This window comes from Hyaena hyaena, unplaced genomic scaffold (genome assembly GCF_003009895.1).
Source record: "Hyaena hyaena isolate Hyena2069 unplaced genomic scaffold, ASM300989v1 scaffold_179, whole genome shotgun sequence".
NCBI lineage: Eukaryota > Metazoa > Chordata > Mammalia > Carnivora > Hyaenidae > Hyaena > Hyaena hyaena.
This window is the reverse complement of record NW_024080812.1, coordinates 2,463,025-2,481,786: the sequence shown is the minus strand read 5'-3', so window position 1 is coordinate 2,481,786 and position 18,762 is coordinate 2,463,025. Positions and strand designations below refer to the sequence as shown.

At 37.3% G+C, this 18,762-nt stretch overlaps 1 protein-coding gene across 1 annotated transcript in view; it reads left to right on the top strand.

Annotated features, from left to right (window-relative positions):
• The window catches only part of GPHN (gephyrin), a gene marked incomplete at its 5' end in the record, with an annotated part of 348,385 nt that overhangs the window by 311,310 nt on the left and 18,313 nt on the right, over positions 1 to 18,762 (top strand). Inside the window, 2 exons of the mRNA XM_039240741.1 lie at positions 4,477 to 4,564; positions 16,522 to 16,595. Of these exons, the coding sequence (XP_039096672.1) occupies positions 4,477 to 4,564; positions 16,522 to 16,595 (162 nt within the window). The remainder of the gene's footprint in view (positions 1 to 4,476; positions 4,565 to 16,521; positions 16,596 to 18,762) is intronic.

Sequence of the window (18,762 nt, the reverse complement as noted above, 5' to 3'; positions counted from 1 at the left end):
TTTTTTTTTTTTTTTTTTTTTTACAAATAGTTTATTGTCAAATTAGTTTCCACATAACCATCCCCTTACTTTTAATCTGAAGGTATCTTCCAGTCTAAAATGAGTTTCTTGTAGACAGCATATAGATGGATTTTGGGTTTTTGTTTTTTTTTTTTTTATCCATTCTGCTACCCTATATCTTTTGATTGGAGCATTCAGCCCATTTACATTCAGTGTTATTATTGAAATATGTGGGTTTAAAGTCTTTGTATCCTTTGTAGGGTTCATGTTTGTGGTGGTGTCTCTGGTATCTTGCATTCCTTGCAACATTTCCTTCAGAGCGTCCCCCTCAGGATTTCTTGTAGGACTGGCTTAGTGGTGAAAATTCTTTCAATTTCTGTTTATTTGGAAAGTTTTTTATCTCTCCTTCTATTTTGAATGACAGGCTTGCTGGGTAGAGGATTCTTGGGTGCATATTTCTTCTGTTCATCATATTGAAGATCTCCTGCCATTCCTTTCTGGCCTGCCACGTTTCAGTAGATAGGTCTGTCACCACTCTGATAGGTTTCCCTTTGTATGTTAGGGCCCTTTTATCCCTAGCTGCTTTCAAAATTCTCTCTTTGTCCTTGTATTTCGCCATTTTTACTATGATATGCCGTGCTGAAGATCGATTCAAATTACGTCTGAGGGGGAGTCCTCTGAGCCCCTTGTATTTCAACGTTAACTTCCTTCCTCAGGTTGGGAAGTTCTCTGCTATAATTTGTTCCAGGACTCCTTCAGCACCTTTCCCTCTCTCTTCCTCTTCTGGGATTCCTATGATACAGATATTGTTGCGTTTGACCGTATCACTGAGCTCTCGAACTCTTCTTTCACATTCCTGGATCAGTTTGTCTCGTTTTTTTGTTAGCTTCTTGTTTTTCTATAATGGTATCTTCTAAACCACTTATCCTCCTTTCTGCCTCTTCTATCCATGCATTGGAGGCCTCTAATTACTATGTATCTCATTTATCGCATTTTTTAATTCATCATGCCTATTTTTATTTTGTCTGTAGCCATAATTTCTTTGATGTCCCCTATGCTTTTTTAAGCCCAGCTATTAGTGTTATGATTATTATTCTAAACTCTTGTTCAGTTATGCTGCTGATATCTGTTTTGAGCAGTTCATTAGCTGTCAATTCTTCTTGGAGTTTCTTTGGAGGAGAGCTCTTTCATTTTGTCATTTTAGTTAGCTTTCTGGCTCTTGTTACTTTTAAAGACTTGTTATGCTCTCTACACCTGTGAGCGCTGCTATATCCAAGAAGACTCTTTGACTGTCCAGGGCAGTTTTTTGAATGGTATCTTTTGGTCTCTCTTGTTGAGACGTTGGTTCTTTTATTTTCCCACTCACAGTGATATTTGGGACTCTCCACCTTGTGTACTCTGGCTTGTTTCTCGAGGTAGCCCTGGAGAAGAAAACAGACAGACAAACACACAGGGAGCAGGAGCACACAAACACACAGACAAATCCAACTAATATGCAAACCTAGAGGGAAAACGAAAAGATGGAGGGGGAGGGCAAATAATAGAGAATAAAAAATACATAAAAGGATCAAAAAGAAGAAAAGAAAAGATAAAAAGAAGAAAACTAATGGAGAAAGAATGGTTTAAAGCATATAACTGGATTTCCCAGCTACAGTTAAATAGCCATGTGTATGCAGTGCTGGTTGAAGAGCATAGAGAAAGAGAGAGAAGACAGGGCGGGGATGAGGCAAAATTGGAAATAGAATGAACAGGCAGAAGGAATAAGAAGCTTTTTTCAAAGAGCTAAAGGGTGGAATATGGTTGGAGAGGTGAGAGAAGGACGCTGGTGTTTCCAGAGAAACTATATAGTCTAATTACTCCTGAGAGAAAGAGATGAAAAGGTCAGTAGGTGTAGAATTTACACCTAGAGAATGAACTAGTTGTGACTGTTTAAGCAAGCCGGTGACCAGAGTTAATCAGGTCAGTGTTCCGGGGAAAAAGAGAAAAAAAAAAAAAAAAAGGGAGGAGGGCACCTCTCAGGCAGGGATGGGCGTGGCGTAATCCAATGCCTCAGGCAGGAGTTCTGCCTTAGCGGTTGTGGAGAGGAGAGTGGCGGTGCTCCAGTCCCTTCTTGAACCAAGCACTGCACCTTGCTTTTTTGGGTGTGTAAACTTCCCGTGCTGGGTGGGTGGCGCTCTTTAACCCAGGCCAGGCTAGTTTCCAAGTGCAGTCTGCGCACCTGACTGAAATTGCAGTAGACACAACCTCGCAGGTGATCCCCTCAGAGCAATTCCAATCCTCTTGCCTAGCCCTGAGTGTGGAGCCAGAAGCCTCTGCTCCTATTCCTCCGGGTTGGGTTGGCGAGCATGGGCAGGGGTTTGCCTGCAGGGTGCATCTGGCCCACTGGAGAGAGGGAAACCAGGTCCCTCTGTGTCTCGTCACCCAAAACACAAACTCGCAGGTAAATCTCCCAGTTTTAAGCCCTTCTCCTTCCCTCTAAAGTTCCAGCCAGCTCGGAGTGCGGAGGTAGGCACACGGTTCCTCTAAGAATCCAGCTGAGCCAGGAGTACAAAGGAACAAAGGAGCGGTGTGCGCGCGCAGCCACTCTGGGATGAGTTGGCGCGCGGGGATTTGGCGCGAATGGTCCTGTGCCCCGACCAGAGGTTTTTTTGTTTCCCAGCGGCAGAGACCTTATCTTGAGTAGTTTCAGACTCTCTCTTTTTCCCTTCTCACTCCCCGCAGAGGGGGATCGCCCCCGTCCCTGTGAGTCTCCGATCCCCGCCAGATTTTATCTTCCCCAGTTCACACTCACATTAGAAGGCTTTCTCAGTGGGTTCTGCGTCCTTTCTCTCCCAATCTCTTGGATTCTGTAAGATTTCCTATGGCTTCAGATCTTTTCAGTGTGAGATACGGGGGTGAGTGCAATACATGGAGCTTCCTACTTCTTCGCCATCTTGCCCCTCCCCAGAGGATAGACTCTTGATTTTGCTCCATCTCTTCTTCCCAGGCCTTTGACCTATGCAGTCAAAGGGGCTGTAAATTTGTCTTTTCATTTGACTATCAGTAATCTGCCTAGTTTCAATCCCTAATATTCATCCTGTGTTTTTAACCCTCTCAGAATATTTCATACTGTCTCTGCCTTGCTAGTTTTTTTCTTCTACCCTTTTTACCCAATAAATGCCTATTGTGTCTTCATATTTCTAGGAAACCCTCACCACCACCCTTTTCTTGTTAGATGAAGTCCCAGTTCTTGAGTTTAATCCTGTCCTATCCCAGTCATTCTAAGCCCTTCCTTCCCTTCCCTTCCTTGTAGTTGTCAAGGGTAGAAACTTGGGTTCAGCCATGACCTCTCCTTCTTCCTCCTCTCCCACATCCAATACTAAGTTCTACATATCTCTGGAATATATCATTTCTCTCAATCTTCATCACAGCCTGCTCCCCAAGCTGACACCCATGTCCTGATCACTGCAGAAGCCTCCTGACTGCCCTTGCCTATGCTAGTTCCTCGATGAGTTTCCCCCAGACTCCTACCAGAATTCAGTTTCTAAGTCTCAAATCTGTTTATGTCACTGTCCTATTTATATATGTCCTAATTAATATGTTAAAGGTGTTCTGTTGTCCAGAGGATAAAGGTAAATTCCTCATGGTCAACAAGGCCCTTCATAATCTGACTTTCATGGTTCATTTGATGTACCAACTTGGCAGGGCCATCAGGTGCCCAGACATTTGGCCAAACATTACTCTAGGTGTGTCTGTGAGGGTGTTTCTGGATGAAATCAACATTTGAATAAGTAACTAAGGCGGGTTGCCCTTTCTAGTGTTGCTCTGTCTCATCCAATCAGTTGAAGACCTGAACAGAAGACTGAGTAAGAGGGAAATCCTCCTAGCGATTGTCTGAGCTGGGACCCTGATCTTTCCTGCTTTCAGATTCAGTTGGAAAATAGATAGACTTATATGACTGTTCTAGACAGTTCATTTTCTCCATATTAATCCCCAGTGAGGCTACATCACAGGCTGATATTCTGGTTTATAAAGCTTTTTCTCATTCCTTCCACCTGTAAAAATCTAGCCTGTTTCTCAAAGCTTAACTAACTTAAGTCATATCCCCTCTAAAGAGTTTTGTGTGACATCTCCAATATCTAGGGTCACCCTCTGTCCTAATTTGCCTGGGATTTCCTAGGACATGTGACTTTCAGTACTAAATCTGGGATTATCCTAGGCAAGCTGGGATGGTTAGACAGCCTACCAACACTTCAGTGTCTCTGCCTTGTTAAAACAAAAAGCTCTGTGTAATTACCAGTAGCCACTATTTCCGCCCTTATGAGGTTCTTTCTCTGCAGTAAGACTTAGGCTCCTGTTGGACAGAGATCATACAGAGTAAAATGCTATACCCATATTAATGCCTACCCAGTGAATAAAGTGGTTTAGTTGTAAGTTGACATTCATATATAAAATCTTTTCCTTATGGTTAATTTATTTGTCTTTATTTTTTTCCAGCCCAGATGACTTACTCAATGCCTTGAATGAGGGTATCAGTCGTGCTGATGTCATCATCACGTCAGGGGGTGTATCCATGGGGGAAAAGGTATGAAAAAATGGGAATCATGAAAATTTATCCAGCGTAATGTCCTTGCATATGGTTGATTAACTGTAGTCTGGTACATATCTATTATCCATAACCAGACCTGCACAAATCTGAAAAATCCCTAGGGCTTCAGAAATTTCTGAGCAAAAAGGGATGCAGTATGGGTATATAAGAGAAGGCTTAGCATCATGAGCAGCTTGGAGAATCCCACAGCATGCAAAGTGGTTTCGATGTTCCCCTGAAGATTTCTGTTTCTTTGCTCACTCAACTTTACTATAACATTAGGACTTCCTTTATGCAGATATTTAACCTCAAGGTAAAGTTCCAAAATCCTGTCCTCCCCTGCCACACATTCCATACCTGATAAAGAACCCTTAGATTCCCAGACGGATGAAAGAAAGAATTAGGCATTCCATTGCCCCTTTTGACAAATAATAATGCTCATAATCATAGTAAATGAAGGAAACAAAATGCAAACATATATATAAGGATAAATAGGATTTTATAAGACTAAGTATATTTATGCAAATACACTTGTCTTATGCAAGTATATACTTAGTCCTTTAAAAATCGCAATTTCAGTGTCCTAGCATCTTTAATTTTATATATCTTAATGAAACGTGTTGGTTCATGATGATTTTTTTTAATGTTTTTTATTTATTTCTGAGAGAGAGAGAGTAAGCACGGGAGGGTCAGAGAGAGGGAGACACAGCATCCGAAGCAGACTCCAGGCTCTGAGCTGTCAGCACAGAGCCTGACGCAGGGCTCGAACCCACAAACCGTGAGATCATAACTTGAGCTGAAGTCAGATGCTTAACTGAGCCACCCTGGCACCCCTAGTTCATGATGATTATTGGGCCTACTGAATAATGTTATAGCAGCAAAAATATGCTTTACTATAATAACCAGTCTGATGTTTTGGCTCAAAAATATTTCAGAACACAAAATGTTTTTACTGGCCTATAATCCCTTTCCATCTTTACTTTTTTTTTTCATATTAATGGCTAAACTGAAAAGTTATAAAAATATTGTCAGAATGGCAGTTTTTACTAAAATTCAGATTTTCCAAGAGCATAATTAAGTTTTAGCTAGATCTTATATATATGACTGTTCTTGGTCTCTGCCCTCTCTAGCTATAAAACTGCCTAAATGTATAACCTGTCTCTTTGGCAGAATTCAGTTTTGTGAACAGAGAATGTCTACCTTTCATTCACAACTAGTTTTAGAGTGTTTACAAATAGTCCTTAAGTGACCAAAAACCATAGAAGAAAAATAGAGAATCTCAGTCTAAGACTACCATCTCAGATTACATCCAAGAATGAAAGTGTTGAAGTGTGGGTAGGTATTCTTCTTATAGCAGACAGATTGCTAGGTTCGTCTTAACATCTCACAGAAGTCCTTAGCCCCAGGTGGAACAAATTGCTGCAGACCTCTTTCCAGATCACAAAAGCCAGGGCTGAGGTCTGCATTGTAATAGAGCTATAAGAAATAGTTTTCAGGCTGTCTATTTTCGTTATCATCAAACTCCCTGTGGTAACACAAGAGCAGACCATGAAGTTAAGAGCACATAATGTTAGGTCGCCAGGGTGGCTCAGTTGGTTAAGCATCCAACTTCAGTGGGTCATCATCTTATGGTTTGTGAGTTTGAGCCCTACGCTGAGCTCTGTGCTGACAGCTCAGGGCCTGGAGCCTCCTTTGCATTCTGTGTCTCCGTCTCTCTCTCTGTCCCACCCCTGCTTGTGCTCTCTCGCTCTCTCACTCTCTCTCTCTCAAACATGAATAAACATCAAAAACAAAATGTTTTTAAAAAGAATACTTAATGTTAAATGTGTTTCCAGGGAGTATTTCATGTATAATTTACCTTAGTTGCTAATGAGCTTAATTATGGGACAATACCTGTTTGACAAACCTGAAGTTTGTCTTTTCCAATACTTTTGAAAAAGCAACTAGCTTATAACAGACATAGGCTTGGCAGTTGTGACTCCACTCTTGTAAGGACAGAGCACTTCTCAACCTTAAGCTTCTTTATTAGTGCTAACAAATATGCCATTTATCCTAACGACTTACTCACAAATAAAGAGGCAATATAGTAAAGCATATTCGTTTTATTTACTTTACTATCTGTGTGGTAAGATACTTACACTAAACCATTAGCTTACTAGTAAAGAGATTTTAGGAACTAGACATCCTAGAGTATCCCATTGGAGCTAATACTTGTCCTTCCTACCCCCTTGAGTGGGAATGAGATGAAAGAGGAACCAGGAAGAAAGAGATAAAGCAGAAGTGCTACAAACTCCTACCAACCTGCAAGTTCTAGTTGCCAAAAAAAAAAAAAAATTCAGTTGTACTTCAGTAGCAAAAAGAAAGAAAAGCATAAGAAACAGAACTTCTGCTTCAGCCAAGGGCTAAGCCTGAAAAATAGTCACTGAAAAGACAAGGAGGTCAAGGAAAGATCCAAAAGCATTATGTAGCAAACATGAATCTCATGTGCAGGAAGAAATTTATTTACTTGATTCATCCTACTATGAGTACCTATGCTACAGAACTGGCAAGAAATTTTATTAAGCCATTATAGAGCTCACCCACTCCAAGGATTATGCCAAGAAAACAGTAAGGGCTTAAGAGGCCAACAGCGGATCAGGAAGACATGTGGTCACCAGTCTGCACTGGATACACTTAGAACATCTCTGTAGTACCATTAGATCTCAGGTATTTGCTCCTTTGGGCCTTGCTAGACACACTGGGATCGAGGGGAGGCTGGGAGCCTCAGGGTAAGGGGAGGGAGCTCCTAATGCTTGTGAGACCCACAGACCTCAGTCCTCTTCTCAGCCAAGAAAAAACGACTCTTCCACAGTTGTTTCCCTCAAAATCTTTTCCTACCACCACCTCCCTCTGACTCAAAGTGTTTATTTTTATAAAACACTGATAGTTTCAAGTACATAGCATCTGCTTTTTGCTATGAAAACTAAAGAATTATATGCATTACCATACAGAGCACTATACAGTCGGTTAAGCCTCCCACTCTTGATTTTGGCTCATGTAATGATCTCACAATTTGTGAGATTGTGCTTGCATCAGGCTCCAGGCTGTCAGCACAGAGCCTGCTTGGGATTCTCTTTCCCTTGCTTTCTGCCTCTCCCCAACACTTGCTGTCTCTTTCTCTGTCTCTCAAAATAAGTAAGTAAACATTTTTTTAAAGAATTATATACATTACTATAAATTTTCCACAACCTACAGAATTGTAAAATATCTCAAAGACAATGAAAGCCACAGATGACCAAGGAGGATAGAATACACTAGACACCCAGTAATTTTTCCCCCTATTTGAAAGTCTCTTAATTTTTCCTGACAGTGTCCCCATCCTATCTCATATGATTAAAATAATCATAAAGATCATTATTGATCACAAAAAATGACTGGTCTCATAGGCTCACCCTGATTATTTAAACAGCAAAAGTGTTCATTAACCATATAGGCTTCCTTAACTTTGTTTTGCAAATCTAGAGCTATACAGCAATAGACTATTAAAATTAATCAATACTCCAAACAAATAAATCCAATAACATTTCCCTTATTGTTTCTTTCATCCCTATGTCATTCTTGTTCTGCTAGATTTGGGTTAGCAGTCCGCTTTCATGAAGCCATCTGCTTGTATTCTAAAGACTCCTAGGACTCCTGACAGAGTCTACTGGTACTTTATAAAAGTTATCTCAGCTGTATCACCTCAGGTGCCTGTACCCAAGAGACTATTCTTTGAAGTGTCAATAGTTCAAAGTACCTATCATGGTCCTTTTCCCTAGTGCTCTGAATCTGTCTTTGTTGCAGGCACAAACTATTACTGCAGTTTTAAGCAGAGCCTTTAAGCAAGCATTAGAGTAAAACAGAAACTTTCCAAAGATGACAGACACTTAATAGCTGTACCTAATTTGTTACTGTAATTAATAAAATCAGAATAGAAGATAAATAAAATTCTCTATTGGGATAAAGTATGTACCTATTTCATAAAAGTTTTGATGTGCTTCCCCTGAGAGTACAAACATATTATGGACACTAAGGGCATTGTCAAATCTCCACACAATTTCTAAAATATTTATAAACTTTTACATATATGGAGCTAACCCTGGGAACACTGAGCATCTCTTCTCAGCATGGGGACAGCAACTCCCCTCCCATGAAACTCTTACAATGGTAACATATCAAAGAAAACCTAATTATTTCTAACATCTCTTTTTATAAGATGAAAGAAATCTTTGTGATTTTCTAGGGATCCTCTAGGAAATTTCAAAGACAGTTTTAGATGTAAAAGGTATTCTGAAATTTTTACTTTTTACTAAATTTAGATCTGATCTTTAGAAGGCAAAATCAAAAAGAACTGTTAAAAAAGAATTGGGTTCTCGATTAAGATAGGGTTATGAGGTGCCCGTGGGTGGATCAGTCAGTTAAGTGTCCGGCTTCAGCTCAGGTCATGATCTCACAGGTTCGTGAGTTCGAGCCCCGTGTTGGGGTATATGCTGACAGCATACGACTAAGACTTTATCTGGCTTTTTTCTTCTCTTTCTCTCATGAATGTACAGTGAGTTTTTCCAGTGGCTATATATTGTGTAACATCTCAGCAGCCTCAACACAGAAACAAATAAGAGGATCCAACTGACTTTTATTAAGCCAAATGTTAAAGGAATTTTCAAAATTATAGAATAATGCATAAAAAGTAAGTTATTTACATTAACATGAAATGGCCTTATCATTGCTGTTTCCAAATGAATCGGCATTTTTTATATATTTTAGTTTTTGTTTCTAATACAGTAACTATCAATAGGCATAACCTACATAAATAAAAAGCTCTAGGGATCCATATGAATTTTAATTTAAGAGCATGTAAAGTGTCCTGAGATCAAATATTTTGAGAAGTGGCTGGGCTTTTTAAAAAATACTCTTTTTCCTTGAAAAACAAAAGAACACACGTAGTTATACTTCTCTGTCATTAATGTTCCTGGCATAATTATAACCACCCATATTTCATTAAACTGTTTAAAGAAGTAACTAATTTTTATCTCACAGTGAAAACTAGGTAATTGAGAAATCATCTGTAGGCATTTGAGAAGACTAGCAAAGTTCGTAAACACACAGAATATAACTTTCTACAGCCACATGCATCTTTTCTGTACTTTCTTAATGTAGTAAAGATGTACAAACATATTCACATGACCTAAAGATATAGCCTCTCTCTAACATATAAAAATAAAAAACAAAGTATATTAACTTTCAAACAAAAGTATGGATGGTCCCCAACTTATGGTGGTTCAACTTAATGAATTTTCAACTTTATGATGGTGCAAAAGTGATACACATTACTAGAAGCCATACTTCAAATTCTGAGTTTTGATCTTTTCCCAGGCTAGTGATATGCAGGGCAATACTCTGTCATGATTCTAGGCAGCCACAGCAAGCCGCAGCTCACAGTCAGCCACAATCACAAGGGTAAACAACTGATAAACTTACAACCATCTTGTACCCGCACAACCATTCTGTTTTTCACATTCAGTATAGTATTCAGTAAATGACATCATAAGATATTCAGCACATTATTATAAAATAGGCTTTACAGAAATGTTCTGTAATGTAAATGTTCTGAGCACAATCAAGATAGGCTAGGCTAAGCTGTGATGTTCGGTGGGTTGGGTTTATTAAATGTATTTTCTTTTTTTTTCTTTTTTTTTTTTTCATGTTCACTTTACATTTGTGGGACACAGAGCATGAGCAGGGGAGGGGCAGATATAGAGGGAGGCACAGAATCAGAAGCAGGCTCCAGACTCTGAGCTGTCAGCACGGAGCCCGATGCAGGGCTCAAACTCATGAACTGTGAGATCATGACCTGAGCCTAAGTCGGACACTCAACCGACTGAGCCACCCAGGCGCCCCTATTAAATGTATTTTCAACTTATGATATTTTCAGCTTACTTGCAATGAGTTCAGGAGGTAACTCCATCATGATGAAGGAAGACCTGTATATTAACTTAAAATTATGCTTAATTATCAATGATCCAGGATTCTGTCTTACTTAGAAATCATCCAGGTGTCTGATGATTATTCATTAATTTAATTAATTTAATATCAGTTCAATAAGATTTTAATCTGACATACTACAAACATAATTGATATTGAAATTTAAAGTTTTTCATGATAAAGAGCCAATTATTTTGTACCCACTATTACATTTTTCACATTCTTAAAATAGTATATAGGAATAGCATTAACCTATTTGATGAATAAACCTATGTAAGTTTAGGAAAAACAAACCCAAGCAAAATAAAAAATATTTACCTAATTATACTTAACACTGATAAATAAAAAAAAGAACATTGGTAGGTTTTCATAATAACTAAAGCTTGTCTCATTTGCCAAAGATTTACCTTAACTTTGTGATCTTTGGTTCTTAAAATTATAAGAATACCTTTTAATGTAGCTCATTTAAAATATGTTACATTTCCTTCTTACCTTATAATTTTAGGAATATTCTATTTCTATAACCACTTATTTATCTCTCTCTAAGTCCATCAGAACAGAGCACCTTTTAATTTAAGAGACAATATAATTAATTGTTTTGGTATGTTTTTCTTCCTCCTTGTAAAGCAAACTTTACTGTGGCCCTATGATGGGGCCTTCCAGATCCTGATGAGACTGGAGAGTTGGGGATGAGGGGCTCTTGGATTGCCTCTTCCAACACCTCCATTACCTTCAGACTCAGATGAAGAGGGGTGAGATAGGAGGGAGGCACTCTGAATACAAAGCACAGCCTGAGGAAGGCCCACTCTGCTTGGTGGTCTCATAGACATATAATATATGAATACCCTCCAGAAGTAAGAAAACAGTTTACATTCACAAAATGAGATAAATGTCTTTCTGGATGATAGACACATAGATATGCATACTCATGAAGACCATACAGCTTCAGCTCAACAACTTCAACCACAGGTGGAGAATAAACACAGAAACAAAAAAACTTATCAGGTTACAAATAAAGAGCTGGTTTCCTCCCTAGAGGTCACAAAGTTTTTGATTGATTTGGGCCCCAAATGACAGTAATACAAATAGACGAGAAAGACAAATAAGCTAGATTCTCTGACTTCTCCTACCCAACTGAGAATTGATGTCAATCATCCATTTACAGGAATCACCAAATGGTCAGACTATAAAACCAAATTCCCAATCATCGCTGCCACAAGGGGGAATACCTTATAGACCTTGCAGAGAAACAAAAATAGAGTCAAAATCAATAGAGGGAACACAAGTAGAGAAACTGTTTGGCATTCACTCCAAGAACCCAGGAAAAATATGCCCCATTGTAAGCCCACCCATAAAGTGCACTTCTCTGGCAATCAAGTTTACCTGACTCCATGAGGTAAATCAATGGCACATCTCAGTGGAGCCTCCAGAATTATTAAAGTATAATTTTTATAGATAAAATCATGAATTTCATAAATATATAAAATGAACACATGTCAAAGATTTTATTTAATTCATTAATAAACAGTTGGTTTAAAGGAGAATTCAAAGAACATACTCATAGAGATAATTAGGAATGCTGAGATAAATTTGCTAATAGATGCAAAACTGCTTTAAATCCACAGGCAAATAATCATTTATATTTCCACGGACAGAATTAATTTGCATTTCTTTGAATAATAATCTTGTTTACCATCAGTTTTCTTAAGCTTAAATGTTTTTAGGATTTCAGTTTAATTCCAGTTAGTTAACATACAGTGTTATATTAGTTTTAGGTGTACAGTGTAGTGATTCATCACTTGCGTACATCACCCTGTGCTCATCATAAAGGCACTCCTTAATCTCCATCACCTATTTCATCTATTACCCCCTCCTCCCCTTTGGGAACCATCAGTTTGGTCTCTATGATTAAGAGTCTGTCCCTTGATCTCTCTCTCTCTCTCTCTCTCTGTCTCTCTCCGCCTCTCCCTCATTCTCTCTCTCCCTTTCTCCCATTTTTCCCCTTTGTTATTTGCTTCTTAAATTCCACATATGAGTGAAATCATATGGCATTTATCTTTCTCTGAGTGACTTATTTTATTTAGCATTATACTGTCTTGCTCCATCCATGTTGTTGCAAATGACAAGGTTTCATTCTTTTTATAGCTGAATAATATTCCATTTCTACAGCTTAATTTTTGTAAAATAGCTCAAAGCTGATGAAACACACAAAGAAACCAGAAGGTTGTGCCACACTGGACATCCAATAACCTTTGTTGCCCATTTTAAAGTCTTTTGCAACTTGTCTAACGTTGTTTGTTCTTATCTGAGTTGCAGAAAAGGCCTTGCTTCTTCATCCCATCTTTTATCTTTTTCCTGTCTGACCCCAGCTTTCAGAATATCAGACAGAGATCCTTGTTGCTTCTATAGATAGATAAAAACTTAAAAACAATGATGATTCTCGGCCTTTATGGCTATGTCTGGTACAAGCTTTCCCTCTGTCACAAGAAAGATGAAGCATTCCTTCATGTTCAAAAAGAATGAAAAGGGGCATTCAACAACAGAGAGGTTTGGTGATGGTGGGGGTTTTTTTCCCAAGAAAAATAAAATACTTCCATTCATTTAGCAACTTTGTAATGAGCATATCTGCTTTCAAAACTCTGTGTCATAACCTTCAAAGCCCTACAGGTATGGCTTCTGCCTGTCTCTCCAACCTCATCTGATGCCTCTTTCCCACTCATTGTCTTTTTAGTTCTAGACACATTCTTTACTGATTTATAAACTTTCATATGTACTCCCTCTGCCTGGTTTTCTCATCTCCTCACACTTCATATGGCTGAATCCTTCTCATCCTCACCACCTCTTTCAAAATGGCCTTTCCTTATCCTCTACCCCACCCAATTATTCTCTATCCCAGCACCCACTTATTTCTTTTCTAGCATGTACCACACTTTATAATTATTTTATTTGTTGGTTTACTTATTTTAGTCTGTCTTCAGCAGTTAATTACAATAGAACATCTTTGTGTCAGGAACCATGTCTATCCTTCTTCACCATTAAATCTCAATCTATAGCACATATAGAATCCCTGATGTATAATACTTGTTGAATAAGGAATGAATAAATGAAAGGAATGTGCCATTCACTAAGGATTTATTTTATATATATATATATATATATATATATATATATATATATATATATAAACCTTATATAACCTTATATATATATATATGCTTACAAACTATATAGTCCAGTAAAGGATATAAACCAGTTACCAGGCAGTTGCAATATAACCTATGTATGTGATATCAGAAGAACACAGTGTTATAATGGCACATAAGGTCTGGAGATTTCTACTTCTGCTATGATACAGTGGCTTATTTGGACCAACCCTCCCACCAAGAGCAACTATAAAAGCTATATAAATTTTAAAATTTTTTAGAGAAGAAAAAATAGGTGTCTGAAGAGAGCAACCAAGATAGCCAGGATTTAAGGCACCAAGATCTCAAAGAAAAGCAAACAACAAGAAAGTAACACTAGAATTCTCTGCCACATTTTTCCTCAAGGCATTTACTAATTCCTAAGCCAGAGGAATGAGAGGCAGTGTAATGGTAGAAGAGACCAAGAAGCCAACCATAACAGAGTTGATAAGAGGCTAAGAAAATAAACAGAATTTTAACAGTCTTAGGAGTTCAGGACCTGCAGTGGAGGAGGGGCCCTAGCAAATATCTCAGACTCTTAGTTTAAGCCTTTGAAGTGCTCTAGGAATATGGACAAACAGGAAATATAACAGCCTTAGCAAAGACTGGAATTTTTTAATCAGAAAGACTGTAGGTATGGAAATGCAGAAAGGACTAAAGAGCAAAAGAAAGTGTTAATATGTGGGTAAATGTAAATGACTATTAATTGTATGAAATAATAATGTCTTATGAGGTTAAAATAAGTTTGCATATAAGTATTAGATATTAAATTATAAATAGAGTATATATTGCCTTGTAATATATATAGAAATATATAATAGTTATATATACATACATATACACATGCGTACTAAAAATGTGTATAAAACATATGGTACATCATAGCACAAAAAGCCGAGAGGAATAAATGGAGTTAGCATATTTTAAGTCTCCTGCATTGTCTGGGAAGTAATAAAAATGTCAAATTATAGTATACTATAATAAGCCAAGGATGCATATTTTAATCTCTAAAATAACCACTGAAATAATAATAAAAGAAGATGTAACTAAATAAGCTAATAGAAGAGAAAAATTTTAATAACAAAAATGGTGAATTCAGAAGAAGGCACAAAAGAAGAAAAGAGGAAATAAAAATAGAAGTAACAAATAGTTGGGTGATAGTCTTAAACCCAAATGTAGCAGAAATTATATTAAATGTAAATGGACTAGATGCTCTGATTAAAAATTGTCATTCTGGATTATGAAAAGACAATAAACTGTATCATGGTAATAAAAGGCCCACCTCAAACAGAAAGATACAGCAAATTGAAAATAAAAGATTAGGGAAAACAATGCAATAAAAAATAGTTGGTATGGCTGTATTAGTATCAGAGAAAATTAAGGTAAGCAAGATTGTAGATTATTGGGAAGGACAGTTCATATATTTAAATGGATCAGTTCATTAGAAAAATATAATAATTCTAAAGCCATATCTAATAACATAGCCTCAAAATAGATATAAACAAACTATTGTCCAAGTCCAGCCTTGAGAATTAAGGGGAGGCTGAGAAGATAAGTGAGACTGAGATAAGCTGTGGAGAGAGGAAGGTAGAAAGAAAGAGTATTCCTAGACAGGAATAAGAACATTTTCAAGGAATGGAGGCAAGAAAGTTTTAGAAACTGAAAATGACATAGTCTTGCTGGAATGCAGAGAGAGACAGAGAGATTGAGACTGAGGAATGGGCTTAGATGGGAAGAGGATTACCTGATGAGAGCAGTGATTGGTAAAAGGGGGCTAGAAAATACAAGAATCATAGATATGATATTAAAAAGATGAGACTTTTTCCTGGAAACCAGGAAATTTTGAAGTATTATATGGTGACTTGATCAGATTTGTTTTCAGGAAATCTCTCTTACTACTGTTGGGGGAATGAATTGGAGGAGGGCAGGACTTTTGACAGGGAGACATATTTTAGTAATCCAGGTGAGATGATGTTGGCTGAGGCTATGGAGATAGAAGAGAACAGATTTTTAAACTAAAGTATCCTAAGCTTGTGCAATATTTAAATTTTAGTAAGTGACTAGATTTACTCATAGATTAATGAATAGGAAACTCAGCAATAGAGCTAGAGGTTGAGAAATTTAAAGACAGCAGGGTCTTTAATACACATTTAATACACATTTGGAACAATTAAACTCCCTTGACTTTCTGTTTGACAGCTCCCTCCCTATTTTTTATTTTAGTTGACTTATTTAGATTTGGCTATCTGTGGGCAAGTGTCCAAGTTGTTCCTCAAGGAATTTGTACGTTAGGTCCATTATGTAGAATAATATAGTATGCATACATGTGGTTTCCCTGCCCCAGCACAACTTTTTAAGCTTCTTATTTGTTAACATCCTTTCTCAGACATAAAATTCTATATTAAAAGAGAAACAATAACCCATCAAGTAATGATTTATATGTTAATGTGGTTATTTGGTTTATTATCTAAGTAATTGTACTAGGATGTATTTTTTATGAAAGCAGGGACATTGCCTCTTTTATTCAAGCCTATATCCCCCTGTACCTAGATTAGTACTCAGTATATACTAGGTAGTCAATAAATATTTATTGAAGAATAAATGACAAGAATGAAGAGATGAAGGAATATGTGTCTTAAGTAAATCAACTTCACTAAAATAAAGTGTTTCTTTTCATTTCAATCTTATAAATTCATTTTATTTTCATTTAAAGTTTTGAAAGTCTGATATTAGAATGTTTGAAAGTAAACTGATTATTTTTCATATTTGCAGGACTATCTCAAGCAGGTGCTGGACATTGATCTTCATGCTCAGATCCATTTTGGCAGGGTTTTTATGAAACCAGGGTATGAAAATAATCTTGTTATCTCATTTATATTGGCTTACTTTGACTAACAAAGTTTTAAATGTTTTCTTTTTACATTTTCTATTATGGATTATTTATTCCAATAAAAGAAATATTATAGTATTAGAATTCCTTGCATCAGGTTAGCTCCTATCTGAAATGGAATTCATCTTCCTTATGAGTCACTGGTTTATTATAAACAAAGCAAAGCAACTCTCCAAACCTTTTTCTCTGTAGTTCCCATGTCTAGTTCCTTCTTTCTCTTTTTCTCTTTCTCTCCATACTGCTGCCTTCTCTCCTTTTAAAAACATTTAGTATGAAAATTCTCCAAATGCACAAAAATAAGGAGTATAATGAAAACACCATGTACGTATCACTTACCTTCAATAACTATCAACATTCTCCCATATTATTTTATCAGTCCTCCCTCACCTTTTTGAGGGGATAGAGGGCTAGATTGTTTGTTGGGTTTTTTTTTTTTTTAATTGTTTTAAAGCAAATTCTACAGTATCATTTTGGTATATATCTCAATAATAACAATAACAGCAGCATTCGCTTAAGTAATCACAGTGGTATTTCTCACCTAACAAAACAACAACAACAACAGCAGCACAATAATAATAATACCTTAATATCATCCGATACCCTGATCATATTCAAAATTCTCCCAAATGTTAAGAAAAAGAATGTCTTTGGGGAAACTTGATGGCCCAGTTGGTTGAGCATCCAACTCCTGATTTTGACTTGGGTCATGATCCCAGGTTGTGGGATTAAGCCCCATATTGGGCTCTGTGCTGAGTGTGGAGCCTGCTTAAGATTCTCTCTCTCTCTCCCTCTCCCTCTCCATCTCTCCCTCTATTCCTCTATCCCTCTCCCTCTCCCCCTTCCTCCCTCTGTCCTTTTCTCCAGTTTGTATTCTCTCTCTGTCTCTCAAAATAAAAAAATAAATTAAAAAAAAAGAATGCCTTCTTACAGGTTTTATTTGAATGAGAATTAATCAGGTCTACACACTGTATTTGGTTGTTAAGTCTATATTGAATAAGAACATTTACCTCTACCCTCCTTTTTTTTGCCATGCCATTGACTTGCTGAAGAAACTGAATAATTTTCCTAATGAATGGATTTGGCTAATGGCTCTGTTGAGGTGGTGATGAACTTGTACCTGTCTGTCTTTCCAGTATATTCTATAGACCAGAAGTCAGATCTAAAAGCTTAATAGATTCAGATTCAATTTTTCTTCCCTTTGCAAAAATATTTCATGAGTACTCTTTTATACTGCTTCTTACTACCTCCCAGGAAAAAGAAAAATAACCACATACCAATATCTGGCACATCTCCTAAAGCTAATAACTCCCTAAGGAAGGGCTGATGGAGGTTCTGTAATCAGTTGTAAATCCTCAAAGAATGCCACATTGGTGTTGATGAAATATGTGTAGCCATGTCTTTAAGCAATAGTTTGCCTGTTCAAACCTGTTACTCTATAAACCTTTCAATCCCCATTCAAAGGCTTCAGCGTATAGGAGAGCATTCTAATTCTAGCACGCCTCTATGCCGTCAGGGACAACAGTAATAATGCTTTCATTCAGAATTATACTCTGACGGGTATTCGTGTGAGCCCTAAGAGAGAGTGGAGGGGAGACATCAGTTGTTACAAGTGAGCTATGGGAACCATCAATAAATTCCAGAAACTTTTTTAAGCATCAAGGCATCCCTCCTCAACTCCCCAATTTACTGGGTACCTCTCATCAGGTCTAGGATTAGGCGTTACCACCATGATTTTACCATTTAAGTATGAAGTTAAGATTAACCCTTAAGTCTTCTCCACAATTTGATAGAATGTAGAATTCTTGGCATTATATTTCTGTAATTGCCCACATCTGGCTACTGCTAACAAAGCCCTTTCATTATTGAGACTGTTGAATTTGGATCATTCTCATTAAGAATATTTTGTCTTAAATAAACATTATTATGCTTTTTTTCCTGTTCACAGTGCACAGGCATTTTTTTCCCGTTCCTGTATGCAGTACTAATTTGATTAGAATATAGAGGACATCTCAAAAGCATGTCAGTGTGCTTCTCACTAACCTCAAAAATTGAATTGACTATTCTTTTCATAATGAGAAAGAAGCTGATATTAGTTACCCCCACCTCTAGAGGGGAATTGTTTG